This window comes from Helicoverpa zea, chromosome 8 (assembly GCF_022581195.2).
Source record: "Helicoverpa zea isolate HzStark_Cry1AcR chromosome 8, ilHelZeax1.1, whole genome shotgun sequence".
Lineage (NCBI taxonomy): Eukaryota > Metazoa > Arthropoda > Insecta > Lepidoptera > Noctuidae > Helicoverpa > Helicoverpa zea.
Genome location: NC_061459.1, coordinates 5,650,895 through 5,678,024, shown reverse-complemented (window position 1 = coordinate 5,678,024; position 27,130 = coordinate 5,650,895). Strand labels below are relative to the sequence as shown.

The 27,130-nt window shown below is 37.7% G+C and overlaps 2 protein-coding genes across 2 annotated transcripts in view; both read right to left on the bottom strand.

Annotated features, from left to right (window-relative positions):
* LOC124632492 (cytoplasmic dynein 2 heavy chain 1) overlaps positions 1-27,130 on the bottom strand; it is a 65,046-nt gene that overhangs the window by 22,970 nt on the left and 14,946 nt on the right. Inside the window, exons 26-47 of the mRNA XM_047167347.1 lie at positions 12,224-12,437; positions 11,527-11,772; positions 11,078-11,448; positions 10,834-10,975; positions 10,624-10,743; positions 9,712-9,906; positions 8,777-9,000; positions 8,285-8,464; positions 7,780-7,903; positions 7,509-7,616; positions 7,240-7,396; positions 6,764-6,971; positions 6,301-6,475; positions 5,903-6,055; positions 5,376-5,548; positions 5,128-5,230; positions 4,853-4,981; positions 2,966-3,126; positions 2,600-2,723; positions 2,198-2,522; positions 1,959-2,047; positions 1,742-1,879 (exon numbers count right to left, since the gene is read on the bottom strand). Coding sequence (XP_047023303.1) covers positions 1,742-1,879; positions 1,959-2,047; positions 2,198-2,522; positions 2,600-2,723; positions 2,966-3,126; positions 4,853-4,981; positions 5,128-5,230; positions 5,376-5,548; positions 5,903-6,055; positions 6,301-6,475; positions 6,764-6,971; positions 7,240-7,396; positions 7,509-7,616; positions 7,780-7,903; positions 8,285-8,464; positions 8,777-9,000; positions 9,712-9,906; positions 10,624-10,743; positions 10,834-10,975; positions 11,078-11,448; positions 11,527-11,772; positions 12,224-12,437 — 3,859 coding nt within the window. The remainder of the gene's footprint in view (positions 1-1,741; positions 1,880-1,958; positions 2,048-2,197; positions 2,523-2,599; positions 2,724-2,965; positions 3,127-4,852; positions 4,982-5,127; positions 5,231-5,375; positions 5,549-5,902; positions 6,056-6,300; positions 6,476-6,763; positions 6,972-7,239; positions 7,397-7,508; positions 7,617-7,779; positions 7,904-8,284; positions 8,465-8,776; positions 9,001-9,711; positions 9,907-10,623; positions 10,744-10,833; positions 10,976-11,077; positions 11,449-11,526; positions 11,773-12,223; positions 12,438-27,130) is intronic.
* On the bottom strand, positions 13,543-20,150 carry LOC124632493 (laminin subunit beta-1). Its single transcript, XM_047167349.1, has one exon. It carries the CDS (start codon positions 20,099-20,101, stop codon positions 14,750-14,752), a length of 5,352 nt encoding a protein of 1,783 aa, XP_047023305.1. The 5' UTR covers positions 20,102-20,150; the 3' UTR covers positions 13,543-14,749.

Genomic DNA, 27,130 nt, shown 5'->3' with positions numbered 1-27,130 from the left:
CGGGCAAATTTTTCTTCCCGTAGTACTACCAAGCGGTTTGGTAGTACCACGGGCAAGAAAAAACTACCCGTGGTACTACTGTCAATATTTTAGGTTTTTTTCAACCCTTTTGTTGTCACAGTTGATATTGTCATCCTAGAAAGAGAATTGATATATATATTTTTTTAATGTGGATATATTTTGGTACTATTTCGTAAATAGATCTGGTAGTTGTGAAATTTTTCATTGCTCAAAATCGACAAGAGTCAAAAACACTTAGTTTTTTTTTCACAAATCAGAATTGAATACCTTGATCTCATGGGATTTACTTGATGTATTTTATGCTATCCTGGTACTTGGTCAGCATTTCCGTCTGGACATTGGAATACTCAGGTAAGTTATGCTGTCTTGGTACACGGGGAGAGCAGTTGCATCGAAATTCCGAGATTGGTAGGTTTACTTTTTAACTCCGGTGATTGATAAAAAGTTACGTGTTGCACTCGAGTGCAAAGATTTTTCACCTTGTGCTCTTTTGATTCTTTCGCTATCGCTCAGGATTCTAAGTTTTGAAACACTCGCTACGCTGCTGTAGCGAGTAGGCAAACAGTCAAAGTCCGAACTTATTTCAAATATTTTTATATACATCATCATCCTCCTGCCCTTATCCCATACAAATATTTATTTTAGGCTCATGATTTTTAAAAATTAAAAAATCGAAAAATTTTAAAAGTAATATAAAAAGTCATACAAAAATACCAAAAAAAAAAATTTAAGAAAGAGTCACCTACTCCAAAATAAATTATAACAAAGAAATTTATTTGAGAAGAGCACCAGTTGCGAAGTGCACCATTTGAGCATGATGTATAATTTGAGAAGTGCACCAAATGCGTCAAACCCTATGATTCTTTCACTGTTAGGAAGCTACACTATCTGCGCTGAACGCAAAGTACGTTTTAAATCTAATTTACAGAAGACGGCCGAACCAAAAAAGTAAAGTACTAGGACAGCATAACTTACATGTTCATATCAATACCTACTCAATGCGGTCGATAATTTTAATGAATAACACTACCTACTTAATATAATACTTATCTACTTAATATAAATAAAACGAAAAACGTAAGTAGATATTTAATTCTGATTTGTGAAAAAAAAACTAAGTGTTTTTGACTCTTGTCGATTTTGAGCAATGAAAAATTTCACAACTATGTACCAAAATATATCCACATTAAAAAATAAATATATATATTTCAATTCTCTTCAACTGTGACAACAAAAGGGTTGAAAAAAAACTAAAATATTGACAGTAGTACCACGGGTAGTTTTTTCTTGCCCGTGGTACTACCAGACCGCTTGGTAGTACTACGGGAAGAAAAATTTGCCCGTGGTACTACTGGTAGTACTATTGGTAGTACCACGGGCAACAAACGCCCGGGCAACCCTATACCCCTTGGTTAGACTGATGTCAGACTTACTGGCTTCTGACTACCCGTAACGACTGCCAAGGATGTTCAATGACAGCCGGGACCTACAGTTTAACGTGCCATCCGAAACACAGTAGTGGTGTCTAAGATATACTTAGAAAGTACATACAAACTTAGAAAAGTTGCATTGGTACTTGCCTGACCTGGGATCGAACCCGCGCCCTCATACTTGAGAGGTTGGTCCTTTACCCACTAGGCCACCACGACTTTTTTTGTTTTTATTGTTGATCTATCTAAAACATAACAACTACTTATTTATTCGATGAAAAATAACTCACACTTTTAAAGATCGTGTTAAACTGTGTGTCATCATTAATAACGAAGAGGGTGGCAGGCAGCGCGGCCGCAGTAATGTGTGCGGCGGCCAGCCGACCCACTCCCGCGCATCCCACACATACCAATAATCCACCATTGGTCTACAACAGTTTAAAAACATCAAGTTATTTTTTTTTTAACTCTAAGGTAGTAAAGAGAAATATAAAAAATCTAGATTACCGATCTTGCCATTGCTGGGCATAGTGTAGCTAATTCAGAACACACCTCAGCACCAGTTTCCCCAAACACATTGTGCTCGTTTTCAGACACTAGAACAGAAACGAGGCAGTAAATAGACTTGGGGAGAACCTTGATTTGCAGAAGAAATTCTTTTTTTTTTTGCATTAATAAATATAAGCATGGTAAATAGTACTACGTGTATTGTTATTAGTATATTGTGAGTGCATTTATTAACTTACAGCACTGATTAATAAGCAACTCCGTTCTACGATGCCAGTCATTATAATCAGTTTGCTCCAAGTAGACGCCATCGCCGCGCAACTTGCAAGCGAAGTACATCGCTTCATTGTTCACCTTCAAATGTTTCCGAGATATCGTACTAAACATGGCTTTTTCATCATCTGATATTAGTCTTTCTCTGAATATGAAGTTAGCTTCTGCGCTGATGGCCATTACAAGTTGATCCACGTTCGTAGGAGAGTACCATTTGATGTTTTCACACCACCTCTTCAAATGTGAGGCGTTCCACTTGTAATGTATTTCGGAATCGAATGTCTCTGTCACCTTTAAAAAAATATAATATTTTTTTATCCTATATTATGTTTCAAAGTTCGATATTAACTAAGTATTCAAGTAATTACCTCTTTGAACATAGCGAGAAGTGTCTCTGCCAATTTTGTTATATCTTTCATTGGTATACTTTTGTCAACACTGTTCTTCAGGTAATGCGTTGCTATTTCTAACAACTCCTCGTCCTCCGATTCGCTGGAAGAACAATCATAAAGCCAGTTAAGTTTTTAAGCTTAGTAAGATTTTGTAAAACTTTATTCATTATTTCTCGTTAGTGGTTAGAGTTAAATTAGCACCACTAGTAGTTTTTGCTCTTCGCTTTCGCTCAAAGTAACAACAATTTTTGTTTCGTGACTTAACTTTTTGCTTGCAAGGGTAACAAGCATTAAAACTAAGTTACATTGTGTTATTATTTATATGTTTGTTGATGACTTTACCTCAATACTCGTAGTTCTAGTGCTGCGGCCAACCGAGGTGATATGGCACTATGTGTAGTGGCCGTCGCCAACACTCGCAGCCGCGACACCTGACACCACTGAGTGCCGGCGCCGCCTTCCTCGTCGGTACCACGTGTCCAGAAACCGTTGTGTTGGATCAACTGATTGGGAGAAAAAGAGCTCTTACAGTTTACACACGAGAGGCATATTTCCAATGGCAGAGGTAACTGAAGTCGACATTTCAACTTCAAAAATCAGAACTGGTGCCGTTGGGAACATATATGCCGCTCGAGTGTAAGAGCTCTAAGTTTTACTTTTTAGTCAGGAGATAAGAATCCGCTGGTGTTGCGGGATTTTTCAAAGGAATTACCGCGGCCCTGGTACATAATGGGCCCAGAAGAAACATGGTGGGTTTTAGGCAATAAGAGTCTGATACTTCCCCACTCACATGTTATAGGCTACTGCCTGAGTACCATTTACTACCCCAACAAACAAAAACGTCATATAAGGTTTAACTTATACGACATAAAGTTGGATAGCAGTCTTATAATGATAGTGAGATGACTACTAGGTCCTGTAAACGTCTTTAATTTAACTTATTAGCAGTGCGACGAATATGTCATAATAAGCTGGTCTTAGCAACGTTGATAAGACTAAACTAAACGACGTTATATTACAGCCTTAGATAAAACGTTTTTACGACAACGCAATAGTCAGACTAACGTTATAGTCTATTAAACGTTTTGAACTGACCAAATTAGGTCTTTGAAAACCTTTATATGACATCTGTGTAATGTAGCAGTTGTATAAACGTTTTCACAGTGACGTTTATATAACGATCACTATCCTGTTTTACAGCGGTCAATTGGAGACTCTTAAATGACTTGGTTGTTTATTTAATACTCAAATATAACATATATATTACATGATGTACGTTTAATGTCATGCCCTGACTTTAATCAAACTTGTAGTCGCATTTAAGTCAGTTTTTGACTGTAAAACGGCTAGGCCGCTCTATTTACGGAATATTTGATTAAGTTTAATACGAAAAATTGAAGCAAAAAAAATGTGGAGTAGACTTAAACGTAGTGGAACTTTCAAAAGGAAAGTAAATCGAGATTTCCTTAATGGATCCTTGGATAACTAGCTGTCATGGCGTATTGCATGGTCTTGAAATAACCTTAATACGACTTTATGTCTTTAAAACGTCGTAAAGAGATAGGTGTGTGACAAAAGCAACAATGTCCTACATTTTTAGAAATAAAAATATTTTTATTAATAAAAATATAATCATTAAAACACAAAATTGCGAGGGGGCATGAAAATCTGAAATAAATACATATAGGTATAGTATCATAAAACTTTAATACCAAGTCGAACTAAACGGCATGAGAGACAGATACATTTATTAGCGAGATATATAAATATAAGTTAAATAACACTCATCACCTTTTATTTCCTTGTAATTTTTTATTACAAAACCACAAACCCCGTGTCACTATCAAGAAAAATGAATAAGTTTTACAGGTGTTGTTCCTTGACTCAAATAAAACGTTTTAATCATTCAAAAACGCCCTTATGACGACAATACTACAAACAAGCCGTTGTAAAGTTATGATGCGACTTCTGCGCGACAAAAGTGGTAATTCCATAACGTTCATACGACTTTTGAATGACTTAACGAAGTCAGCTTGTGACTTTTGTATGTCCGTTATACGACAATGTTGGTCATATAACTGGGGCCATTTTCGCGTTTAGTAAACGTTATTATAACGTAAGTGCGACTTAGGTATTAAGATCGATGGAATTAAGATAACGTTTATTAAACTTTTAAACGACGTTAAATTGTTAGTTGGGACGTTACCTTAAAAAGTAAAGTTTAATTACCTGCAGTAAAAATGAGTGCACGGGGCTAGATTTCCAGGCATCTGTCCTGGCGCGATGCAGCGAGCGTAGCAACAGAGTGCCGCGGGCACCGCCGCTCACGCCGCGACCGCCAGAATGTACCATGTTATTCTATAAGCAAAGCTTGATATATCATAATTTACTTTATGTAGATAACTAAGTGGTTCGTAATAAATCTTAAGTAGATATTGGATTGTTTTAATTTTATTTTCGTTTAACTATTATTTTTATTTTTAAAAATACGGAGATGAACTCACCCTTTTCAACTCTGCAATGATATCAGCAGGTTCTAAAATCGGCGTGCAATCTATTGTTAGAACAGCAGAATTGCATTCCTTTATTATGTATTCTGCTAAAAGGCTGAAAAAATATCACAACATAATATTATATATTATATCTGTATATATTTTTTATATTAAACGAGAGAATTTGTGACCATAATAGTTTATTTTTCAATTTCTAAATTGATTTTGCTATTTACTACCAACGAAGTCAGACGACTTACTTCTTAGCACAAGCATCAGGCCCCACCAGCAGTAGATGTGCGGTGTGTGACGTGACACAGGCGCGGAGTGTCGGCTCGCACGACACCAGGCGCCGCGACATCAGCAGTGTGTCTGACACCCACTCGCTTATACAAACAGGCGCTACTATGGGCGGACCCATTAGGCTTGATAACTGGAATGAGTAAAAAAAAACTTGTTAGGCAAATTAAATAATGCCATGGATGAAACACATATGTATATTATGAATGTTAGCGAGTGTAGGGGTCACAACTTAGGAGGATATAACAAAGTTCGACGATGCCATACTTAAACTATGTAGTAAGGAAGTGCCTATCTTTATCGATATTGCCGAAACGTTTTTTTGTGATGGAGGGTTTTTGTGTCTTAAGTGATAAAGGATTTTTAATTTCATTATTATCATAGTGCTTACTTCCTAAATACATAATTTCCGATACTTTTTTTTTCATACTCATCTATCGTCAGCTCATAAATAACATTCTTCAAAAAGTGCTTGTTAAAATCTCACCTCATCATGAAAACTATCGATAGCACTATCCTTGATGACGTCGACAACGCTCCGCTCTATGGCCAAGTAGACCAGTTCTTCAGGACTCACGCGTGTAGTGTTGAATCCTGTGTCTTGAGCTACGTACTCGAACTGTGTTAGTATTTGCTTTACCTATAAAAATAGATCAAAACCAATAATTACTTTAGAATTTGTTTAGGGTCATACTATAAGAAAGTTTTTCTCGATATTTTTTGCACCTATTTATTTAATCATGTATGTACAAAGTTACACACAGAACACAGATAAGAAGAAAAATAGTACAAAGGTACAGCTTATTTCACATGAAATCTCTTCCAGCAGACCCGTTATGGGAGTTAGAATAAAAAACAGATACAGATATACCTATGTATACTTACCACAGTAACGTTTTGTAGTTTCAAAGCAAGGTCGGATTTGTGATCAGTGAGCCACTGGATACTCTTCTTAATCACTTGTTGTAGTAACGGTAACGCCATTTTTGCGTTCTCATTGTCGAAGTCAGCACTTCGCATCCACCCTTCTAAGACATCGAGGTCACAGCTTACATCATCACTGTCAAAAGATATTTCTTCAGTTTTAAGGGCGAATTAATGGAACACAAACCTTAATCACCAACCCGCATTAAGCGTACGTGGTGATTAACGCCTCAAACTTTCTCTGTGTGAGAAGCCTATGTCTAGCAGTGGCGCGATAGAGCCTGATGAGATGACGAAACAGGTGAATACGGTGAAAAAAGTCTATTAAAATAAATACATATTTTGCAATAAAAACTTATTAAAGCGAGAGAGTCTATATAGAAACGGTTAAGCAAGTAAAAGATAAATTCTCATCTATCTTTACCTTAAAAGTATAATTCCCATCCGCGACACTGTAGCCGGCGAGGCATGTTCCAAGCTATGCGTTTCGAACAGGAAATTAACGTTGGATCCGAACTGTATCCTCCAGCCTGAAGGCAATGTGAGCAGCCTGTTGTCGTCTAATACTGAGTTCAGAGCTTCTATCCATTCGGGGTCGATGTCACCGTCACATACTACCCAGGACCACACGTCTGCAAGTAAATAAATGAGTATATAAAGTTTATCCATTTTTTTAAATGTATTAGTTTATAAGTATTGTTGTTTTAGTTTAAGGTATGTAGTAAGTATTAGTTTATGGTATGTGTATTTGTATTTTTTATGGGTCCTTGTTTAATGAAATAAACGAATAAATAGACTAGGCAACAACTTTTGCGACAAGTACTTTGGAATATGGATACATAAGCACATACTTTGAAAGCGTGAAAAAAGCTGTAGAATAAAGGACTTTTAGGTACATACCAGATGGCTGGTTAGATATTTCCAAGGCCGTGGAAGATATGACGCCATCAGTCCACTGGCGTGTATCGTTGTCAATGTTGCCGAGTAACCACTCGCGGCTCATCGCCTTTGGGCATATTATGTACTCCACCACGTTCTTGCCTTGATGAGCTAGAGCCTATAAAAAAAAAGAGAAAGAGTTCACTTTGCGCTGATGCAAATCGGAATAATTTTGATTCTCTCTATTTACTTTTAAAATGACTTTCGGTACTTATTTTAAGAAGACTTACCGATTTCAAGAGCCGTCTGATGGTAGTCTTGCCTGATCCTGGTGGGCCGACGATAACCACGCCCATTCTTTGCTGCATTTGTTCGTATAACTCCACACATTTTTGTAGCTGAAAAAAATAATTTTGGAGGTAATTTATAATATTTAAGTACGTATTTCAGTATTATATACAGAGATGAACGCCTTGCTACACTGGTTTTTTGTATAATTTACATTATCTTGTGTTTAATTTAAGTGCTTCAAGTCTTTATAAGGTCATTATAAAATTGTACCTGCAGTTTATTGTGCACAAGCTTCAGATTATCAACGGTAGCTTCTAGAGTAGTACATATCGGATCCGAACTGGACTCTTCCGTCGGCACATCGGAGAATACCAGCGACAAAATATTTTCAAATCTGCAAATTATAACACAATTTATTTAATTTGTATTTTGCATGCTTGTTTTAGTTTCGCTTCAACTTGAAACACATAGAAAATCGTAAATACCTAAATTTGTGATAGAAACATTTATGTCTCAACATAGTACCTAACGTATAAAAAAAGAGAGATTACAGTTACAGCCTTTTATCGTCCCACTGCTGGGCATAGGCCTTCTCTCACACAGAGAAGGATTGTGCAACCAAGAGTGAGTGACCAAATAAAATAATCATCAAAACACGTCTTTTAAGACCACTCAATCCAATCTTCATATCATATTCCACAAATATATTACCTTTATAAAAAAAACTGTTTACCTAGGTTCTTTAGCAATCCATCAAAAATAGAGTGAGTAGTACCTGGTAGCATCGTACGTAGTAAGCTTAGATAAATTATTAAGCGTGAGCACGCGTCTGGCAGCGGCGCGGCGCCCGCGCAGGTCGGCGGCGCGAGACTGTAGTGCGGCTGCGCAGCTGCCCACTGCCGCCTTCACAGCGCGTAGGCCCCAGTCGTAGTGACGCTGCTCGCTTAACAGCGAACTGCAACATAGTACGTTATATTTGCGTCATCTTTATCAATATTACTGTAACCTCAGAATTTTATGGATAAAAGTCATGGCACATATGAACGGCAAGGTGCATCTGTTGTTAGCTAGCTGCAAGCTCGCTGAAAGGTCCCAGTCATCTGCGGGATTGTTCGAAAGAGTTACCGCTGCCCTGGTACATAAATGGCTTACGAAGGAACATGATGGGTTTTAATCAGAAAGAGTCTGACACTCCCCAACTGCTAACCCAAAGCGGGAGGAGTTATTTGATGATTTCCAATCGGAAAAAAACCCAGTCATCACATACCTAGCTAAACTAAAGACATCATGCAGATCCTTAGCGAGTATCTCAGCATCAGGCACACAAGCCGCAGCCAATAGATGAGCTGCCAACACATCTGGACGTGGTTGTAACATGGCCACGGGCCGCATTACGCGTTGCAATGCAGCCGGTAACTTGCGCCGGCCTCCGTAGCCACGACCCGCGGGGTTCATGGTCGCAGCCACTCCGCACCATTCTGATACACGCACCTGGAATGATTATGGGCCATACAAGATTTTATAAAGGAACTCTTCGTAACCTAGAAAAAGTTGAAAAAATGTTTTCTAATATAATGGACACAAATAGCTACCAATTTGCAAAAGAACGGTCTACTAATCTAATACTACTCCCACCGTAAATTAATATTACTACAGTAAATTCGGAAAAAAAAATAGTCAGTATTATCTATCCCTCATCATGGATGAATACAAAATTGAGTACAAAAAGATTCTCTCCGGCGGGGAATCGAACCCCGGTCTCCCGCGTGACAGGCGGGGATACTTACCACTATACTACCGAAGACTTGCTATGTCTTTTGAAATAACGGTTGTAGTGATGATTATTTTTATCAAACTTTATATTCATATTATCACTTGCCGTACGATAAATATCTTCATGTAATAAGATTCTTTTTAACACTCCTGAGTGCGGATGACGGAAGATTAACTATAATCACCTGAATTGGTTTTCTAATGACAAGATAAACGATAGCAAGAATCCAATCAAAATAAAAATGAGAAATATAACAAAGCATAAGCTACAATTGTTGCCATTACATACAGCAACAGTTTAAATTTCACAAATAGTCGTAATATTTGCAATATTCTAACTATCAGTTGAATTTTGACATCAGCCCCATAAAAATAATGTTGAATTCCTATATCTAGTAAGCAAAACAAATGGATAGGTCGGAATCTCACATGTTTTCCATTAAGCACAGCAGTGGGTTCTGATCCAGCAGTTCTGTCAGTAGTAGCAGATAATAAAGAGGATAGCTGATGAGACACGGCAGCTAGCGTGTGAGCCGCCAAACGGTTGAACTCGTCGAAGCAGCCCCACGCGCCGCATAGAGCGAGCCCGCTCAGCAAACGACCCATACATTCAGCGTCCATCGCCTGTAATATTATAAACGCGCATTTTAGGGTGCGTCCACATCTGGCGAATGCGCCGCGAATGCGCAGCACGCGAGCCGATCGCGAGCTAACCGCGAGCTGCGCGCGTGCATTTTTTTTGTTTGACGTCTGCCATCTTCGATAGTACTGAGCCAATATACGGAACTGTAAGGGCGAGAACTGATTGCGCGCAGATCGCGCGCCCCTCGCGCGCTCTATACGAGCCTTGCGTGAGTTGCGCTAAAGAGGCGCACCGAACTATTGCAGTGACTGCACGCGCGCAGCTCGCGGACAGCTCGCGATCGGCTCGCGTGCTGCGCATTCGCGGCGCATTCGCCAGATGTGGACGCACCCTTAGATATAGCATACAATTGACAATGAAATGACATCTGCCTATCCTTTTCACAACTGTATTGGGGTCGGCTTCTAGTCTAACCGGATGCAGCTGAGTACTAGTGTTTAGCAAGAATCAAAGGTTTTGTTTAGGATAAGTAGCTAGAAACCACACTACGGATAGTCTTATAGTTGACATGAAAGAAAACAAGGAAATTATGTGTCCTGCTTGAGGTTGCTTGATTTTACTGCGTACTTTAAAAAAAAAAACCTTTTTCTTTCATGCTTCTACTTAGGCGTGAATAAGAAGAGGAATCGTAAAAAAGTGATAAATATGGGTGCTCTAACAAAGATATTATTTATTAAAATAAATAAAAATAATGTTACCTCATCGCAATTGAAGATCAACACCAGACGACCCACTAGGCCACCCAATGCTTTAACTGATTCCGTCTTGCCGGTCCCCGCTGGACCGAAAGGGTTTCCAACTAAGCCCAAATGAAGGGACTGGAATCAAAACATAAATATGTTGAAGTAGGAGAACTCCTTAAACATGCTATTTTAACTAATATAAAACTATGTATAAAAATAAGTTACCTGAGTTAAAATGAAAAAGCAGTCGTCGGCGAGTTCTGTGCGCACAAACTGTCCCGTGTTGACTCCGAGGTACTCGTATGAATATGATATCTGAGCTAGACCCATTTTTGCCACGACTTCTTTCGTATTTAGCACATAAAATCTGTAAAAAACATATTACTTAGGTGATGTCAGATTGAAACTTAAAAAAAAAGCAAATCACTTATAATATTACGATTGATCGCCTAAGCATTATTTTACTAACCTCAACTGTTTTTGCCAAAGCCAGTCGCTAGTTGACACGATATTGCTGTCTATGAGAATTCTGATGACGGACAAGTAATGAGCGCATTGTAATATGAGCGCCTGTCTTTTACGTCGCTCACTTTCGTCCTCTATTTCGGCTGAAGCATAGTACAAATTCTCCTTCTCAATATTAGCTTTTAATTTGTGCAATTCTTTAGAAGTAATGGCCTTTTCGGCTTGCTCCGTAAACCGTATGTTTTGCGCGAGGCACAATATTTGCGTTGGTAGCGAAAATGGATCTTGCTCTTGTAGCGAATTTGTAACTATGCACTTTAAGGTCATGCTTTTCAATGAAGAACGCATCTCAGCCTCTAAATTCTTTAACCATATCTGTAATGTTAAAATAATTGAGAAAGTAAGTGTTGCCTCCATTGTTTCTTTATAAATGAGCTTACGAATAAAATTTACCTCGACGGGGCAATCTATATCAACTGGATGATCTAGTTGGAATGTCTCGCCGTAATGGGTACATAATGCCGTAATAGACATATCACCGGGACCGAGGCGTACACCCGTGATTCCCGGAAAGAGTTTTTTGAGATGAGTTTGCATTACAGCTTCTCTGCCTTCGGCACCAGCTCGGGCTTGACCGAGTAACTCCAACAAATCGTCATCGCTCAGGAAATATAGCCTCGGAAATACAGAACGTTTCTCCTAGAAACAAAATTGAAATGCTACTTTCAAACATTATAGATGTGCCTTCCAGAAACCTGAGTCTGTACCTACAATCGTAAGTAATTTTGCAATTCAATTGCATATGTATGGAGTGAAGCATAATTTCGTTCAAGTTGTTAGTCCATCGAGTCAGCTTAACAGATGATGTCATGTAAATAAAAACTGCCTACCTATTGCCAACACATGAGACATAAGTACGTAACCAAACTTGATTTGCGACTATTAACTCCATTCGTTGTAATTACGTTCTACTATTTATGGGTTTCGTGCACACAGGGCAGGAGCAGTTTCCGGTTTATTATTATTTTAGGCGTATGCTGTCTCGCTGTAGGATAAAGGTCTTCCTCATCTTATGCAACCTGAGACTTTTCTTGGTTTAGGGGTCAGTTTAGAGACATCATTTTAATTTGGAATGGTGTGATATACTTACATCAATATAAAGATTCAAAGCCGATTGGCAAGCAAGAAGCTGCTCAGAAATCGAATCCAACATAGGCTGGAGTCTTGAGGACTGCAGTAGTGCAGACAGCCTAGGATCGGCTTCTAATATGCGAGTCACTTGTCGGAATCCCTGGTCTACTTTTCTGAATTTGATTCCTAATTCGCCATCATCGTTGGAGAGTATCGGTTCTAAGTATAACCATCTGAAATTAAAAACGTCAGGTTAATCTAACACTCCGTTTTTGGGATTGGGAGGGCAGGATATCCAGTCGTTCCTGACTGTAACTGATCAGATGAAGATCTTAGACAAACTGCACCATACTTACCATTGAGTTGTGAAGGTGTAGGTACCTACATAGTAAGTTCGTTATTTTCCAAAGTTCCAAAGTGTCTAATGGGTACGATAGTTCAATTTGAGGGTCGGAACGAACACTATACAGTAGTCAAGAGGCCCTAAATATCAAGGAATAAAAAATAGCTTAGTACCTACTATTCGCCTGGTAGTCCTACTATAAAAATAATAACTCACTCATGTCTTTCAACATGAACTCATGTCAGCTGTTTATGGTTGTTATAATTTGATCCAAGATATTGTAGTAAAACAAATATGATGACTCAGTGTAGATGGTAGACATTAAAATAACTTGTGCAAAGTCCATCTAAGCAAGTGTTGTATTAGCTATCCTTTGTAACAAAACTTTACCCGCTACTAGAATGTGCGAATTTTCGACTAGGTACACATTGTTTGCTATTAGACAAAAATCATTAGCAACCTTTTGATGTTTTTGCTAGATGCTGCCAGAGTATTATTAGGTACCAACATTAAGAAAGATTAGGGTTCTTCATGAGATGAGGATGGAAGGGGTCAAATTACCTATAAAGTTGATGAGATTGTCTGGAACTACTTATCCTTCTCCGATTTTGCTACATAGCAAACTTTTTATTCGGGCTCGCAAAGCAGTGAAAGTAGAGCAATTATTTCTAAAATACAACTATTAGTCAAGCACATACCTAGTTAACATTAGACAATTTGGTTGAAATAGATCATAGATTGTTGCTGCCAAAAACATACAATTATCTACGAACTAATGCCTTCTGCTTTTGACCTGCGACATTGTCAACGCTGATAAGTTTGTATGAAGCTGTGATAATAATTAACTAACGAATCACACAATCCTATTATGTGGCCATAGTGTAAAATTTACCAAATCAATTTGTTGATGGGTAACAATGTAGTTTATATACTTACTACATACATAAAAAGGTGTTGTCTCAGATATAATGCTTAATAAATTAAAACAAAAACAATTTATGGCAATATTTTATTAACAATTAAGTATTGGTGCCTCGTATATTACAATATCATAGGAAATAAAGAATAGCGTCTCAAATGCAATATTATGACTAAATGTTTGGAATCAAAGAAACTATCTCAATGTTTAAATGCATGCTGTGCACTCCACAAACTCTATACTTAAACAATATATTTGTAAATCAAGACAAACTGTTAACTCAAATGTAAATACATAAGAAAATACAATCATACATATAAGCTTAAAATGTAAAAGAAACTAGCTGCTGAATGAATTCCCTTTTTTAACAGATTTGTTCTCCGTGCCTATTGAACACAAACGGTATTTAACAATACGAGTCATAGGTAAAAATTACAAGATCCAAAATCACTATTTAACACGATGTCCTACGCATTATAAAATACTTATTATAGCACGATGTAATCAGTATTGCTACTTTTTCAGTACAATACCTACGTACTGTTAGTTTATGTAAATACAATCTATATAAAATATTTCATACATACACACAGAAATATATTTCATGGAAGAAAACAGCACAAAACATAATATAATGATCATAAATTACCTACAATTAACATTAGTTGTAGAGAACTATCTTTTCTGAATTACACAAAGGTTTACATTTTAGATGTAAATTGATATGCCACCACATAAGTAATAGTGACTATTTTCTTTGGAATATTTGTCTAAATAAACATACAAAATATATTTATAACTTACAATCGATTACCACTAATTTTGTTGATGAACTTAATTATTTTCTTGAATATTGATTCTGAAGCTAATTCATTAATTTATTCTAACACAAGTAATTTGTTGGTGCCACTCACTGGAAATCAAAACACATTATTATTGCTCTTGATTATATTAAAACAATATTATTTATTAAGATTATAAAAATGTCGAAGCAATTGTATGCATGTATATATAGAATTATTTTTAACACATGTGAAAAAAAACATTGAAAATGTAAATTACAGCGACAAAATTTTAAGAAAAGCATTATGTTGTTACCTTCGTTTACAACCCACACTTCTTTGCAATATAATACAAACACATGTAGTTAGACTACATACTTTACTATTATAACGAACAATGATTAACATTGTGAAACTCACAGCAATATGGCACAAATGGAAACAGTAACAATAATCAGAAAATATCAGTTAATACAATTCCGCCGACAACAAGATGAGTTTTTACGTTGTGCATGACCTGTAGTTGTCAGACCGCTTTGTGATTTCAGACAGGTAATAGTTCATTTGAGTATTAAGCTCACCGATTTCCTTTTCTAATGTATTTAACTGCTCATTATAATCATTATACAGAACTTCCATGTTAGCTAGAAGTTTCAGCTGAGACTGAGTGTCACTAGCTAGCTTAGTAGCACGTTTTAGTAAGAATTGCGCTTTTTCTCTTGAGTTTGAGGTCTGACTTGCACGTTCAGCCAGAGACATATTGGTGTGTTTGAAATCTTGTCTTAATTGCCTTGCTGATTGCTCAGCACTTTCAGCGCGCGTCACAACATCACTGGCTTCTTGTTTCACCTGCTCCGCGTCACTTTCTATTTTCAAAATGTCCTTCTGTAAATCAGAAAGACGTAAGCGCAAACCTTCAACTTCTTCTTTTGTCTCATTTGCTTGTTTCTGCGCTTGTTCAGTTTCAGTCGCTATAGGCACTAAGTCATTTTTGGCTACTTCAATATCATTATTGGCTTTAGCAATTGCATTTTCTGCAGCATCTTGGGCTGCCTGTGCTTCGTCTAAAGCGTCCAACACCTTATTTGCCATCTCTAAAGTTAAGTTTGCAGCTTTATTTACGGTAGTAGCATTTAGCTTCAAAGCCTTAGCTCGTTCTAAGTCAGGTTTGGTTTCTGCAATTATATTTTCAATGTTTGTCAGCTGTGATACCGATGCATTGATGCGCTGAGACAGTTCCGTTATTTCTTTGGGCTCTATACTAATGGATAAGTTGAGTATTTCATTTGCAAGAGTTCTAACATCTGCTGGAGTGTTAGACGTGTTTGAAAGAAATTCTTTTAATTCAGAAGTTAATTCTTGGCTTTCATTTGTAACTCTTTCTGCTGATGTTTTAAAATGTTGTGCTTTACCAGATAAGTCTTTTGCTCTAGATCTGACATCCACAGTATCTTGTTTAACTTGAGAAATTAATTTAAACAAATCCTCGGCAGTGAGTTCATGTTCTTTTATTCTATATTCGGTCTTGTTTGCAAAATCTAAAGCTTGTTCAGCTTTAGTAACAGCTCCCTGGTCGCAAGATATCCCACCACATTTTCCGCATCCGGCGCCACCACAAATATCACAAGTATCACTTTCTTGACCACACATTTTTTCATTGAGTTTTGGCATTTGTGATTCCAGTTTTGATAGTTGATCTCGAATATCATCTAACTTTTTGTCATTTTCGTTTTGGGTGTTATTGAAGTTGGCGTATTGTATTTCAATTAGCCGATCTGTATTTTTTATTTGTCGGTCTGTATTTGCAATCACTGTTTGTACGTTTTCAGCGTCGTCTGCAGCTTTTACGGCTCTTTGTTTGGCTTCACGCGTTAGATTAAGTGCACCTTCTAAATTAGCTTCTTGCAATTTTGTAGCGTTATTACCTAAGTCAGTAGTTTTACTCTTAAGATGATCAATACTTGCTCTTAAGCCTTCTAAAGTAACATTTCCGAGACTGATTTTAGATGTTAGGGCATTGAGATTTTCATTACTATCTTTAACTTTCTTGTCCGCTTCGGCCAAAAGGTTTTGCAGGCTTGTCACATTGGACATTAAATCTTTTACTGTCGTCTGTCCTTGTTTTGCACTGGCAAGCATGTTTTCTACTTCAGAAAGTTTTTTGGTCATTTCATCAAAGTCTCTTGTGTAGGCTCCAGTAGCACCCACAACTTTGATTTTACTAGCATTTCCAATAGCGTACTCTGTTTGTATTTGGTAGTCGTTGATCAATCTATCCCAATTGTCGAAGCATTCGCCGCATGCGTAGCATCTTGGGGCTTCACCTAAATAGCCTCTCGCACACATATCGCATTTATATCCACCGATTCCTGGTTTGCAAATACATGAGCCATTTTCTCGCATGCATTGGCGTGATACAGAACCATATAAGTCACAATCACATTCATAACATTCAACACTTGGAATACCCCAATGATTTTCTTGACACTGGTCACACTGTCTACCTCCATGACCTGGTTTACATTCACATTTTCCTATGTATGGATTACATTGTGGTGATAATGACCCAATAGGATCACATTCGCAAGGATCACAACCAGTGCCTAATGCTATCCTCCAATGATTTTCAGTACATTGATCACAATTAATGCCCATCACATTTTTGAAACATGGGCACTGGCCGGTATTTCTGTCACAATTGCCTATTGTAAAGTTAGTGCCCAATTCAGAACAATTACATGGGTAACATGTCTTCTCCAAAGCATTTCCGTAATATCCTTCAGCGCACACTTCGCAATGATCACCTGCAGTGTTATGGAGGCACTGTAGACACTTGCCTGAGTAAGGATCACAATTTCCAGGTTTAGTTATATCTATGTTTTCACTACATTCGCACTGTTCACAGGTACCTTTTATTGGATCTCCATAATAGTTGTCAGCGCAGACATCACACAGAGGTCCAGCATAGCCTTCTTTGCATTCACAGACAACATCCTTTGACTCGGGATCTAATTCGCAACGATCAGCATGGCTGCTCTTATTAGGATCACCTACAACTCCAGGGCATGGACATGATCTACAAGGTATGTCAATGCCTAATCTTGGATCACCATAATATCCTTCAATGCATCTTTCACAACGGTGTCCTTCAGTAAAGTCTGTGCATTCTCTACACGCTCCTGTTTTATCGTCACATTCGATGGCGTGTCCATTACAATCACATTGTTGACAATTGGGGAAATTGAAATAGCCAGGCTGGCATAAGTCACAAGCTCGCCCGTACGTATTTGCTCTACATTTACACTGTCCACTTGTTGCATCGCAGAAGTTATCGAGAGAGCCTATACTATTACAGTCACAGCGCTTACATCCAAACTTGCTGAATCCGTATGTTCCGGGCGCGCAACGATCGCATCTAGCCCCAACTATATTTTCAACACATTGACAATAACCAGTATATTGATCACATTGATGGCTCTTGGATCCAGTAGGGTCACACTGACAAGATTGAGATCCGTTTCTGATGTAGAAGCCAATACTAGCATGATATTTTTTACATATTTCAGGAACATTTTCTCTATTCAAGTCATAATAATAGGGATCGCCACAATTAAACCTATCGAATTCTTCTCTCATTGGGTTGTTACTAGAATTGGATAAAAATGGAACATCATTGAAAGATGGAATAAGAACAATAGAATCTATCAATATTGATGCTCTTGAGTTTGGAGAATGTCCGTCTTGACGTCCTAAATAAATGCGAATTTCGGTTTTCCTGCCTTTTTCCAAGCATACTGGTGGGGTTACTAATACACTACGTTGATTTGCCGGCAAAGTAGTATATAAAGTATCATCTTCTGGTTGAACGTTTGCACACGCGGAGTTTGGATCAATCGGGAATGGCCTTTTAACTAATATGGTTGCCTCTTCCCAACTGACAGGTGACTGCGGCTCATATCTTATTAATACGTTATAATTCATTGTTGTATCTAAATTATTAACTATAAAAACAAGTGTGCTACTTTCAGGCAGTTTCATAAAACCAGGCCCGGTCCATGTCTCCTTCCTACCATCTGGATAGTTTTCCCTGATAACAACATGGCACAACTGACTTTGAATAGCGTTATCATCTATTTGAGAATCACATTGACTTGATTCACCTTCAATAACAATTGCATCGAGCGCTCCAACAAAGAAGTTTTGTATAGGTTGATCACAACGACGACCAGAAACATTTGGTCGACATTTACACTGTCCTGTAATCACATCACAATCCCGGTCAAATGAACCACCAACATCGCAATCACAAGGTTGACAACCATCATCACTGTCCGACAACCCGTAAAATTCGGGTAAACACTGATCACAATTTCTTCCAATAACGTGTCGTTTGCAGAAACATTTGCCAGTTTCTGCATCGCATCCCCTTTCGTTGACTGTACCTAAGTTATTACAAGTACAAGACTCACATCCCTCAGGGTTAAGAGGATCAAAGTTCCAATACCCTTCACTACATCTATCACACCTCGGCCCGTCAACGTATTTCTTGCAAAGACAGCGCCCTGCTGTTTTGTTGTTGGCAACATCTGTTTCATCATCACAAAGTATTTCTTTATCTGTTGAGCCTTCTGGATCGCAGTCGCAAGCTTTACATATATCTGGACTCTGGATATCTAAGTTAGGGTCTTTATAAAACTTCGGTTTACAACGTTCGCAATTTACACCCATAGTATTATGCTGACAATTATCACAAACACCTCCACTTATTTTGCCCGTTTTATTGTAAACTGCAGGGTCGAAATGACAAGTTGTTGCATGATTATTACATGTGCACCTCTTACAAGCATTGGAAGTTTTTCCAACTGCAGGTTGCCACGGAAGGTCGTTGTAAAAGTCCTCACAGTATTCACAGTTCAGGCCACGAGTATTATGCGTACATTCACAGCGTCCGTGTACCATATTGTTTTTCGATTCTACTCCTGGCATTGGTAAGCAACGAGATGCGTGCCCATAACAGGAACAAGATCCTCTAACTGTCATTTCATAAATGGAATAATAATACTTCTCTTGTATTTCAGCCCGATTATCCAGTTTATCATCACCCAGAGTATGCAGTTTTGTGAAATTTATTCGAAGATTGGTCATCCGTAATAAATTTTGCACTTCTTCCGAGTAAGGGTTGGTCACGTTTATATTTGGTGGCAAGACTCTGAATATCACTTCACCTTCTGTTGATGGAGATACGCCAGAGTAACGCGATTCACAAACCACTTCAGTCAAAGAGCGCTGCGTATGCTTTGGTACACCAGGGAAATAATCATCGCAATTGTGGGCAAAGTATCGATACACGCGCCAAGTTTTTCCAAAATCAAAAGATCTCTCTACCAACATAGCAGCAGGTCGAAAAGTTTTGAATTGTATTATCAAATGCGTAAGATGAAATTCAGCTTCCATATTCAGTTGCACGGTCACATTTTCTTTGCCATTTTCAGACTGCCACCAGGATTTGGTTCGTGTTCCCGGATAGTATTTGTAGATAATGTTTTGAATCCGATGATTTAGATAAGGATTGTGAATGGTGCTGTTGGTTGAATCACACCAAAAGCATTTTTTTGGTTCCAAATGCGACACAATGCAGTAACGTTCACGTCCCATTCCACCACACGTGGAGGATGCGAAGAGTCTCGATTCACGGCCAATGAGCAGGTTGCCTGTGGCCGGGTAACAGGAGCTTAGTTCACACGAACGATCGTAAAGGCTGGGGTTGGCGCGGAGGCGGTCGCGCTCCCTGCTGTACACAGCGGCGCCGCCGGCGATAAGCGCCGAGAAGATAAACAAAGCGCGCAGAGCCATGGCGCGGTCCGGGCTCTCCGCGCGCCGCTTACTGCACTGGTTGCCGCTTTGGGCCGAGACACTCTCGCGCTGCCGCACACCCCCCGCCTACCCCGCTGCCCTACATACACAGGACCGAACTTGAGACCGAACAAATATTTGCTGAATGCATAAAAGTTCTAACAGGTTTTATCCGTATGTCATTAATGGGCCTTGTTAAAATTGATCCTATTTTTAAGTTTACATATCCGAAAGCATCAAATAGCGACATCTATAAAAAGCTGAGATCTAAATACATTCTATAATTGTTTCATTATCACCAGTTTTATACACAGATAACTTTTATAATAATTATTTTGCTTTTTCTTTTGCGAATAGTCGAAGTTAACTAACGTATACCGTTCTTGTTTGGAGCTTAATTAAAAGCTCACGTAGGAAAAATACCGGTATTTCTTATGTGGAATGCGGCCCTGTGCGAGGCGACGACCGCTCCCGCCCGCACGCCCGCTCGTGCCGTTCTCCGAATCGGGCACTAAGCAACAAAAATAACATAGCATTTCGGGATGCGCTTTTTGTTTTGGTCATTATTATGGCAACAAGCTTCCTTGTAATCTCACCTGACGACTGAATATTACTTAAGGAAGTACAACTTAGTTTTGTGTGTTGTCTAACATTCAATTTTTGACTTATCAATAAGTAGCAACCCAACTTTTTAGTTTGAAACTTTACTACATAGTCGTTAATGATGAACAATAAATTATAAACATGCGAGTATTAAACTCTTTCGGTTATTTCACGCTGTGTCCGATACGGCCACTCGCTTCGTCAGAGCCGGCCTTCCGCCCTACACATCCGCCGCTGATAATACATTCGCGATCTAAATGACCCGACCACCCAGACCAAAAAGAAGCACACCAATATTAAGTATTTCTATGTATTTAAACTATCTGTAAATTGTTTCTTTGGCGATTTTTGATACCTTTTAAAGGGTAATTTTAATTTTAGACATCACTACATTCATAGCATCTAAACAACACAAGTTACCTATTATCATAGAGAAGACGGAGTTTTTAATGAAGGTAACGTGGTTCCACAAATCCTAACAGTTTGTGTAATTCGACAGTGCCCATACAAAGCAATAAACTCAAATAAAGGACCCCACGAGCTGTTTAATGATCTGGACAAAAGAGATTTGTGTACGCTTCAATTCTACAATGTGCCTACACACTGTGAAAAGATTGCTACTCTATGGTTCACATAACTAAACCAGTAAATAGATTCAGGACTAGAATAATCTGTGTTTTCTTCATTAGAACTTCAATGAAAATTCACAAATCCCAAATTAATCAAAGACTCTATCATTTCATAGGTACCTTTCTGAAATATGATAACAATATCCTAATGTAAAAAAAAAGAAATCTTATATCTATGCATCTCCTAACATACCTCGTTTGAAACAAGAACCTATATACCTACTAGTTAGAAGTTCCACTGTTGTTAGCACATACTTGGTCCTAATTAATACATTGCGGTTTCTCAACAGAGCATTGGTTTTTTTTTGTGGAAGGCCTACTAAGTTTTTATTGACAATAAATATAGAACCGAATTGTATATCTACCTAATGGTAATTCAATTTGTTACCTCTTATATGGAATCATACAAAAAATTTAAGGACGCGGCGGTGATATAAAGACCAATGTGCTCTACAAAAAATATTTTGTATGGTCGCTCACTTGACATTTTATGAATCATCGGCCCCATCAGCTTTTTGTAGGGGTGGTAAATATCAGACCGTAGCAGTAAGCTTGATGAGTATAAAAAATATAGGTAGGTTTTGTGTGTAACTTTCTTTTCTGAGCTGAAAGCTGATAATATAGTTACAGTCCAAGCAGGGCCGTCTTTAAACTATTTGAGGCCCTGGGCACATTAGGATCATGGGGCCCCTATGACCTTGAGAAAACACTATTTAGTTATAATATATAAAGAAAATAGACAAACAAGGTTCTAAATTTATTTTTATTTAGTTACTACCTAAAAAAAAATAGGATATATAAAAAATAATCTACAAAAGTAACTCGCTTAGCATAAAATCCTTAGATTAACTCTTTGTTGATTGCAAAGGCACCCTTCTAGATTTAAGATGAGCAAAATTGTTAATCACTTCTTCAAAATCTATGGTAGGTATTGAGAATATCACATTCTATGGACATCAGCGACAAACTAGTTAATCTCTCTTGAAGCATTGTACTTCTTAATTCATTTTTTATTCGTTTCAATTTGGAGAAGGAGCGTTCTCCGCCAGTGGCGGCGTAGCATCGGGTAGCACCCGGGGCGGGCTACTTATTGAGCAACCCCCTTCCAAAAATAACGACAAAATATAACCACGTAGTAAAATCATACAGAATTAACACAAAAGTACCCAAACAAGTTTGAAAAAAGCACTGCAAAGCGAAGATATATATTTTTTTTAATTTTGATTTTTGGGACGCAATGGAGATATAAAGAATTCAGAGAAAACTATTGCTAAAGTGTAAAGCGCGAGCGCAGCGAGCGCGAAATTTTTGAGATTTTTAACACAAAAGTACCCAAACAAGATTGAAAAAAAGCACTGTAAAGTGAAGAAGGCGCGAGCGCAGCGAGCGCGAAATTTTTGAGTTTTGGTACACAGAAGTACTCAAACAAGTTTAAAAAAAAGCGACCAGAAAGTGAACCAGCTGCGAGCGTAGCGAGCTCAACATTTTTTGACATTTGGGACGCAAAAGTCCTCCACCTCCGCTTACAAATAGCGCCTAAATAGCTTAGAAATATCCAAGTGATTTTTTTTTATTGTTATTATGAGGACTCTCTAATTTACCTCAGAATTAAGCACAAATTAAAAGAAACCGAAAATTTTAAGCGAGCGTCAATTGTTTTTGCTACTTCGGTGCTTTAACTTTTTGCTAGATTGAGGACTCAAAAAATAAGCGCAGAACAAATTAGAAATGAAGAAGAGACATTTTTTTTTCCAACTTTGAGGAATTAATTTAAGTAATCAGATAAAAGCAAAAATACAAAGAGAAGGGTGACAGTCGGACTGAGAGGGGTGACCGCCTCGATGTCTCGCACATGCACTGTTGTAGGTTTGTTTAAAATTTCTAAAAAGGCTTCGCAGATTAGAATGGCACCCTTAGTGACGTTATCATCATGCTTAAAAATATTCTCAATGCAATTTCTACGTTAGCAAATGTGTGTTCTTCAATTTTGTTTTGCTTTAATAGATTATATGCTTCCTGTACACAGTTAGGTGCTTCATTTTCACTCTGAACATTTTTTAAGTATTCTTTTAAATGTTCATTATCATTCTTTTAATTGGTCATTATCATCAGATTTTTAGTACCTAAATATCGGTTATCATTTGGTAATCTGGCAGGAACTAGGGGGCCCCATTCGATCGCGGGGCCCTGGGCACTTGCCCATAGTGCCCAGTGGAGAAGAGGGGCCTGAGTCCAAGACCATTTGTTTAAAAGAGAACCAGTGTTAGGTACTCCAAAAATTCCTAAATAATTATAATTTGGGTACATATAAAATGACGTCATTACCGGGTGAGTTGGATTGAATAGCTTGCGGCCCCTTAACTATTCAGATAACTTGTTACAATTTCAACAGTTTTGACGATAACCTCTTATCAGTGCCAAGACTAGAAACGGTTCGTATAATTATAAAAACATCACCATTGAGGACAATACGATACCTACCCACGCGATGAGACCTCGTGATCGTGATTCAACTATTAAATCATTTGACTATTAATTTGTAGACTTACGAATAACGTTAACGTAACATTTCTATTAGGGAGGATTGCTTTGTTATATTTACTTCCTCCGTCTTATTCGATGACCACCAGAAGCAGATTATTACCAGAAGTGGAAGAAATAAAAAGAGTGAACCATCACCCATACGAACGCCAGGCTGGCCAGGCTTAAAAAATAAACAAAGAATAGGTAACAGGAGGTACCTAAAAGGGGAATAAATTGTTTAGCGAACCAGATAGATAGAAGTCTAAATGGATAATGGAAATAAAACGACAATAACCGATCTCTACTAATAGATCTTCAAATCAGTCTCAAAATTGGGCTATTGAAAATGAAAAGTAATTAAATGAACAAGAATTCGGTAAACAATCGTAAAGAACACGACAGTAACGCTGTGAATGAACGCTTCCCCGCCGATAAGGGTTCATTTCTCAAAAGGCGGTTACGATGTCAAAGTTCATACGGAGATAAGCACTTGGCTACTGATCCGATCTATTATCGCACTGTTGCCGTACATTCGCTGCTGGACATGTTTAGCATTTTATTTTATTTCTGTTAAAATTAGTTATTGACTGTTACAACAAGCTATGTCTAAATGCAAAGTTTGGTATACTGTTTCGGTAAAGCTCGGCTACTAATAGAGGCACTTCGAGTTTCAAAGTAAGTAGCCCCTTTAGGTTTGGGCAGTAAAACAAGCTCTACCGCTTCGATTTTGTCCTAAAAAAGTAAGTCAACTGTAAAAGTAGGGGTAATGAAAGGGAAAACTAGGCTAGGCTACACAATGCCTGCAGTGACCATAAATATGAGTCTGGGTCCTGATTATTGATCGTTCCTGTTTGAACTAACTCACGTGAAACTCTATTTTGATATTGGTCATGTTTTTCTTCTCTTCGATTAAAAACGATAAATTCGTGAGCCACAGTTTTTTTCTACTATCAAGGAGTAATTAAAACTTCAAACAGGATGACGATCTAATATTATCCACCGACTTTATGGTGTGGCAAGGAAGGGAATACCTAATCATAAAATTCTCGTTTGACGCATTACCTCACTGCGTACGTCGTTGACCGAAGCCAAAGAAAGGGCTCTATACATCGTGTCGCATTCCACTGGCGACACAAGAATACTTTCATTAGATATGATTACAGATATAGTCATGTCTATTTGTTATACTTGGAGATCAATTCCATTCACCGATTATCTTCTAATCTAGTCCTCTATTTATACTTCGGCTAACCCTCTAAAGTATGTCTTGCTTGTTTTTTTTATATGTCAATTCTAAAGCATGTAAAGATTTGAGCAGAATACGTGTTTCAGTAGGCAATTAAATAGCACTATCTTGTCGCCTAATTTTATAACAATGATGTTAGCGTCAGGACAGCGACCCCGCGTTATCAGGGCAGCTTTACATCCTCAATAGCTAATCTAAGCTTGCTGTACCAACTAACTGAAATCTACTCACTTTAGAGTTTCATCATCTCATAGAACAATGCGAGGCAGCCGGCGCATGCAGCATTATTACGGTATCGGCATTTTACTGCACTACGCTGATTGCGGTCAAAGAGAGTCCAAATGCTGTATTTGTGTCAGCAAATAATTAAGATTCAATTATAGGTAAGTTTGAAATGGCAACTTTAATAGACAGCAATGCTTTAGCTTCGATGAAAATTACTAACAATAGCATTTCATTGAAGCCAGGATTGAATAAGACCAGATCTACTCATAAATTAGTAACTAAAATAACCTATCGTTGTTAGCCATTATCTACGAATAAGGCAGTAGCTTTTACCAAATAAGGGTAGAGACTCAGAGAAATACTGCTAAGTAAAAGCCGTTCCATAATGTGACTGATTTCAAAGCATATGTTTGTAGCCTTTTTTTACAAAACGTCTAAATCGGTTTCCGTTTTATGTTGTAACTGAATTTAAGCTTAAATTTATCATGTATATGCGCGATGATTGTATTGACAACTGCTGTAATTAAGATAATCATTATAGGTAGGTAATGTTTTGGCTGTTAAAATGAAACAGTAAGTAATCCATGGTGCAACTATAAAACTTATCTGTATGTATCTATGTAATGTGATTCACGCGGATATTAGATTACTGTTTGTGTATTATATCCCACCCAAAACAAAAATGTGAAAGACTGCCAAGTTCAATAATATGGGAATGCTTCGCCTATAAAAGAAGTGAGATCTGAATAAGTACCAAGTTCCATACACATACCTCAGTTAAAAATAGTTACTTTTTAATGATGTTACTTGGCAAGTTTTCATACACCTTGTTATAAACCTACTAAACGCAATGAATCAAGTATTTAATTTTCTATTAAAACTTGCCAAGTAATCATCATTAAAAAGTAACTATTTTTAACTGAGGTATGTGTATGGAACTTGGTACTTATTCAGATCTCACTTCTTTTATAGGCGAAGCATTCCCATATTATCGAACTTGGCAGTCTTTCACATTTTTGTTTTGGGTGGGATTTCATTTATTTTTGTAAGGTTGTTTATTTTATTTTTTTCTTATGATGAAGTTAGTTAAAGAAATGTCTCATTTATACTATCTTTTAGATTTTTTAATATGCACTATGTTTCTTACAAAGAAATGAACTAGATTAACTATGTCTAGATTTACCAACTGACTGACAAGACATGTTATCATATATTATGTTCGTGGATCAAAGTTACACATTCGTTATTTTCGAAAGTGATTCACACTTGGCCGTTTTCAGATTTTTACTTTACTTTGACTAAATACAAACCTTTGTACCATTCGAAGATATATTATATAAATATAGATAAATTTAGTTCGTTTTAGTTCCTTAGGGGTATAAATTTACACCGGGTATAAAACACCTTCATTATTTTGAAACCGACTCACACTTGGCCATTTTCAGATTTTTCCCTTTACCTTGACATAAAGACCTACCTCCATGCCAAATTTCAAGTCAATACGACCATTGGAAGTGGTCTAGGTTTTTGATGAGTGAGTCAGTGAATAAGTGAATCAGTGTATAGTAAAAATAGCGATTTTCTGACGTCAATATCTCAAGACCTACAATAGGTATATTAATGAAATTTTGTATTTTAGATAAGTGAGGGGGTCTCAACAGATACTAGAAATTTGATATGCGTAAATAAAATAGATTTTGAGTTACAGGGGGGTCGAATTTGGCCCGAAATGGTTCGTGTAATATAACCCACGGCCGGTGTGTCGCCTTTTTTGCTCGAACTTGGCGGACACACTGCCGTGTG

Excerpts from the sequence above, each read along its gene's own strand:
- LOC124632493 (XM_047167349.1), bottom strand. The coding sequence starts at position 20,101 with ATGGCTCTGCGCGCTTTGTTTATCTTCTCGGCGCTTATCGCCGGCGGC.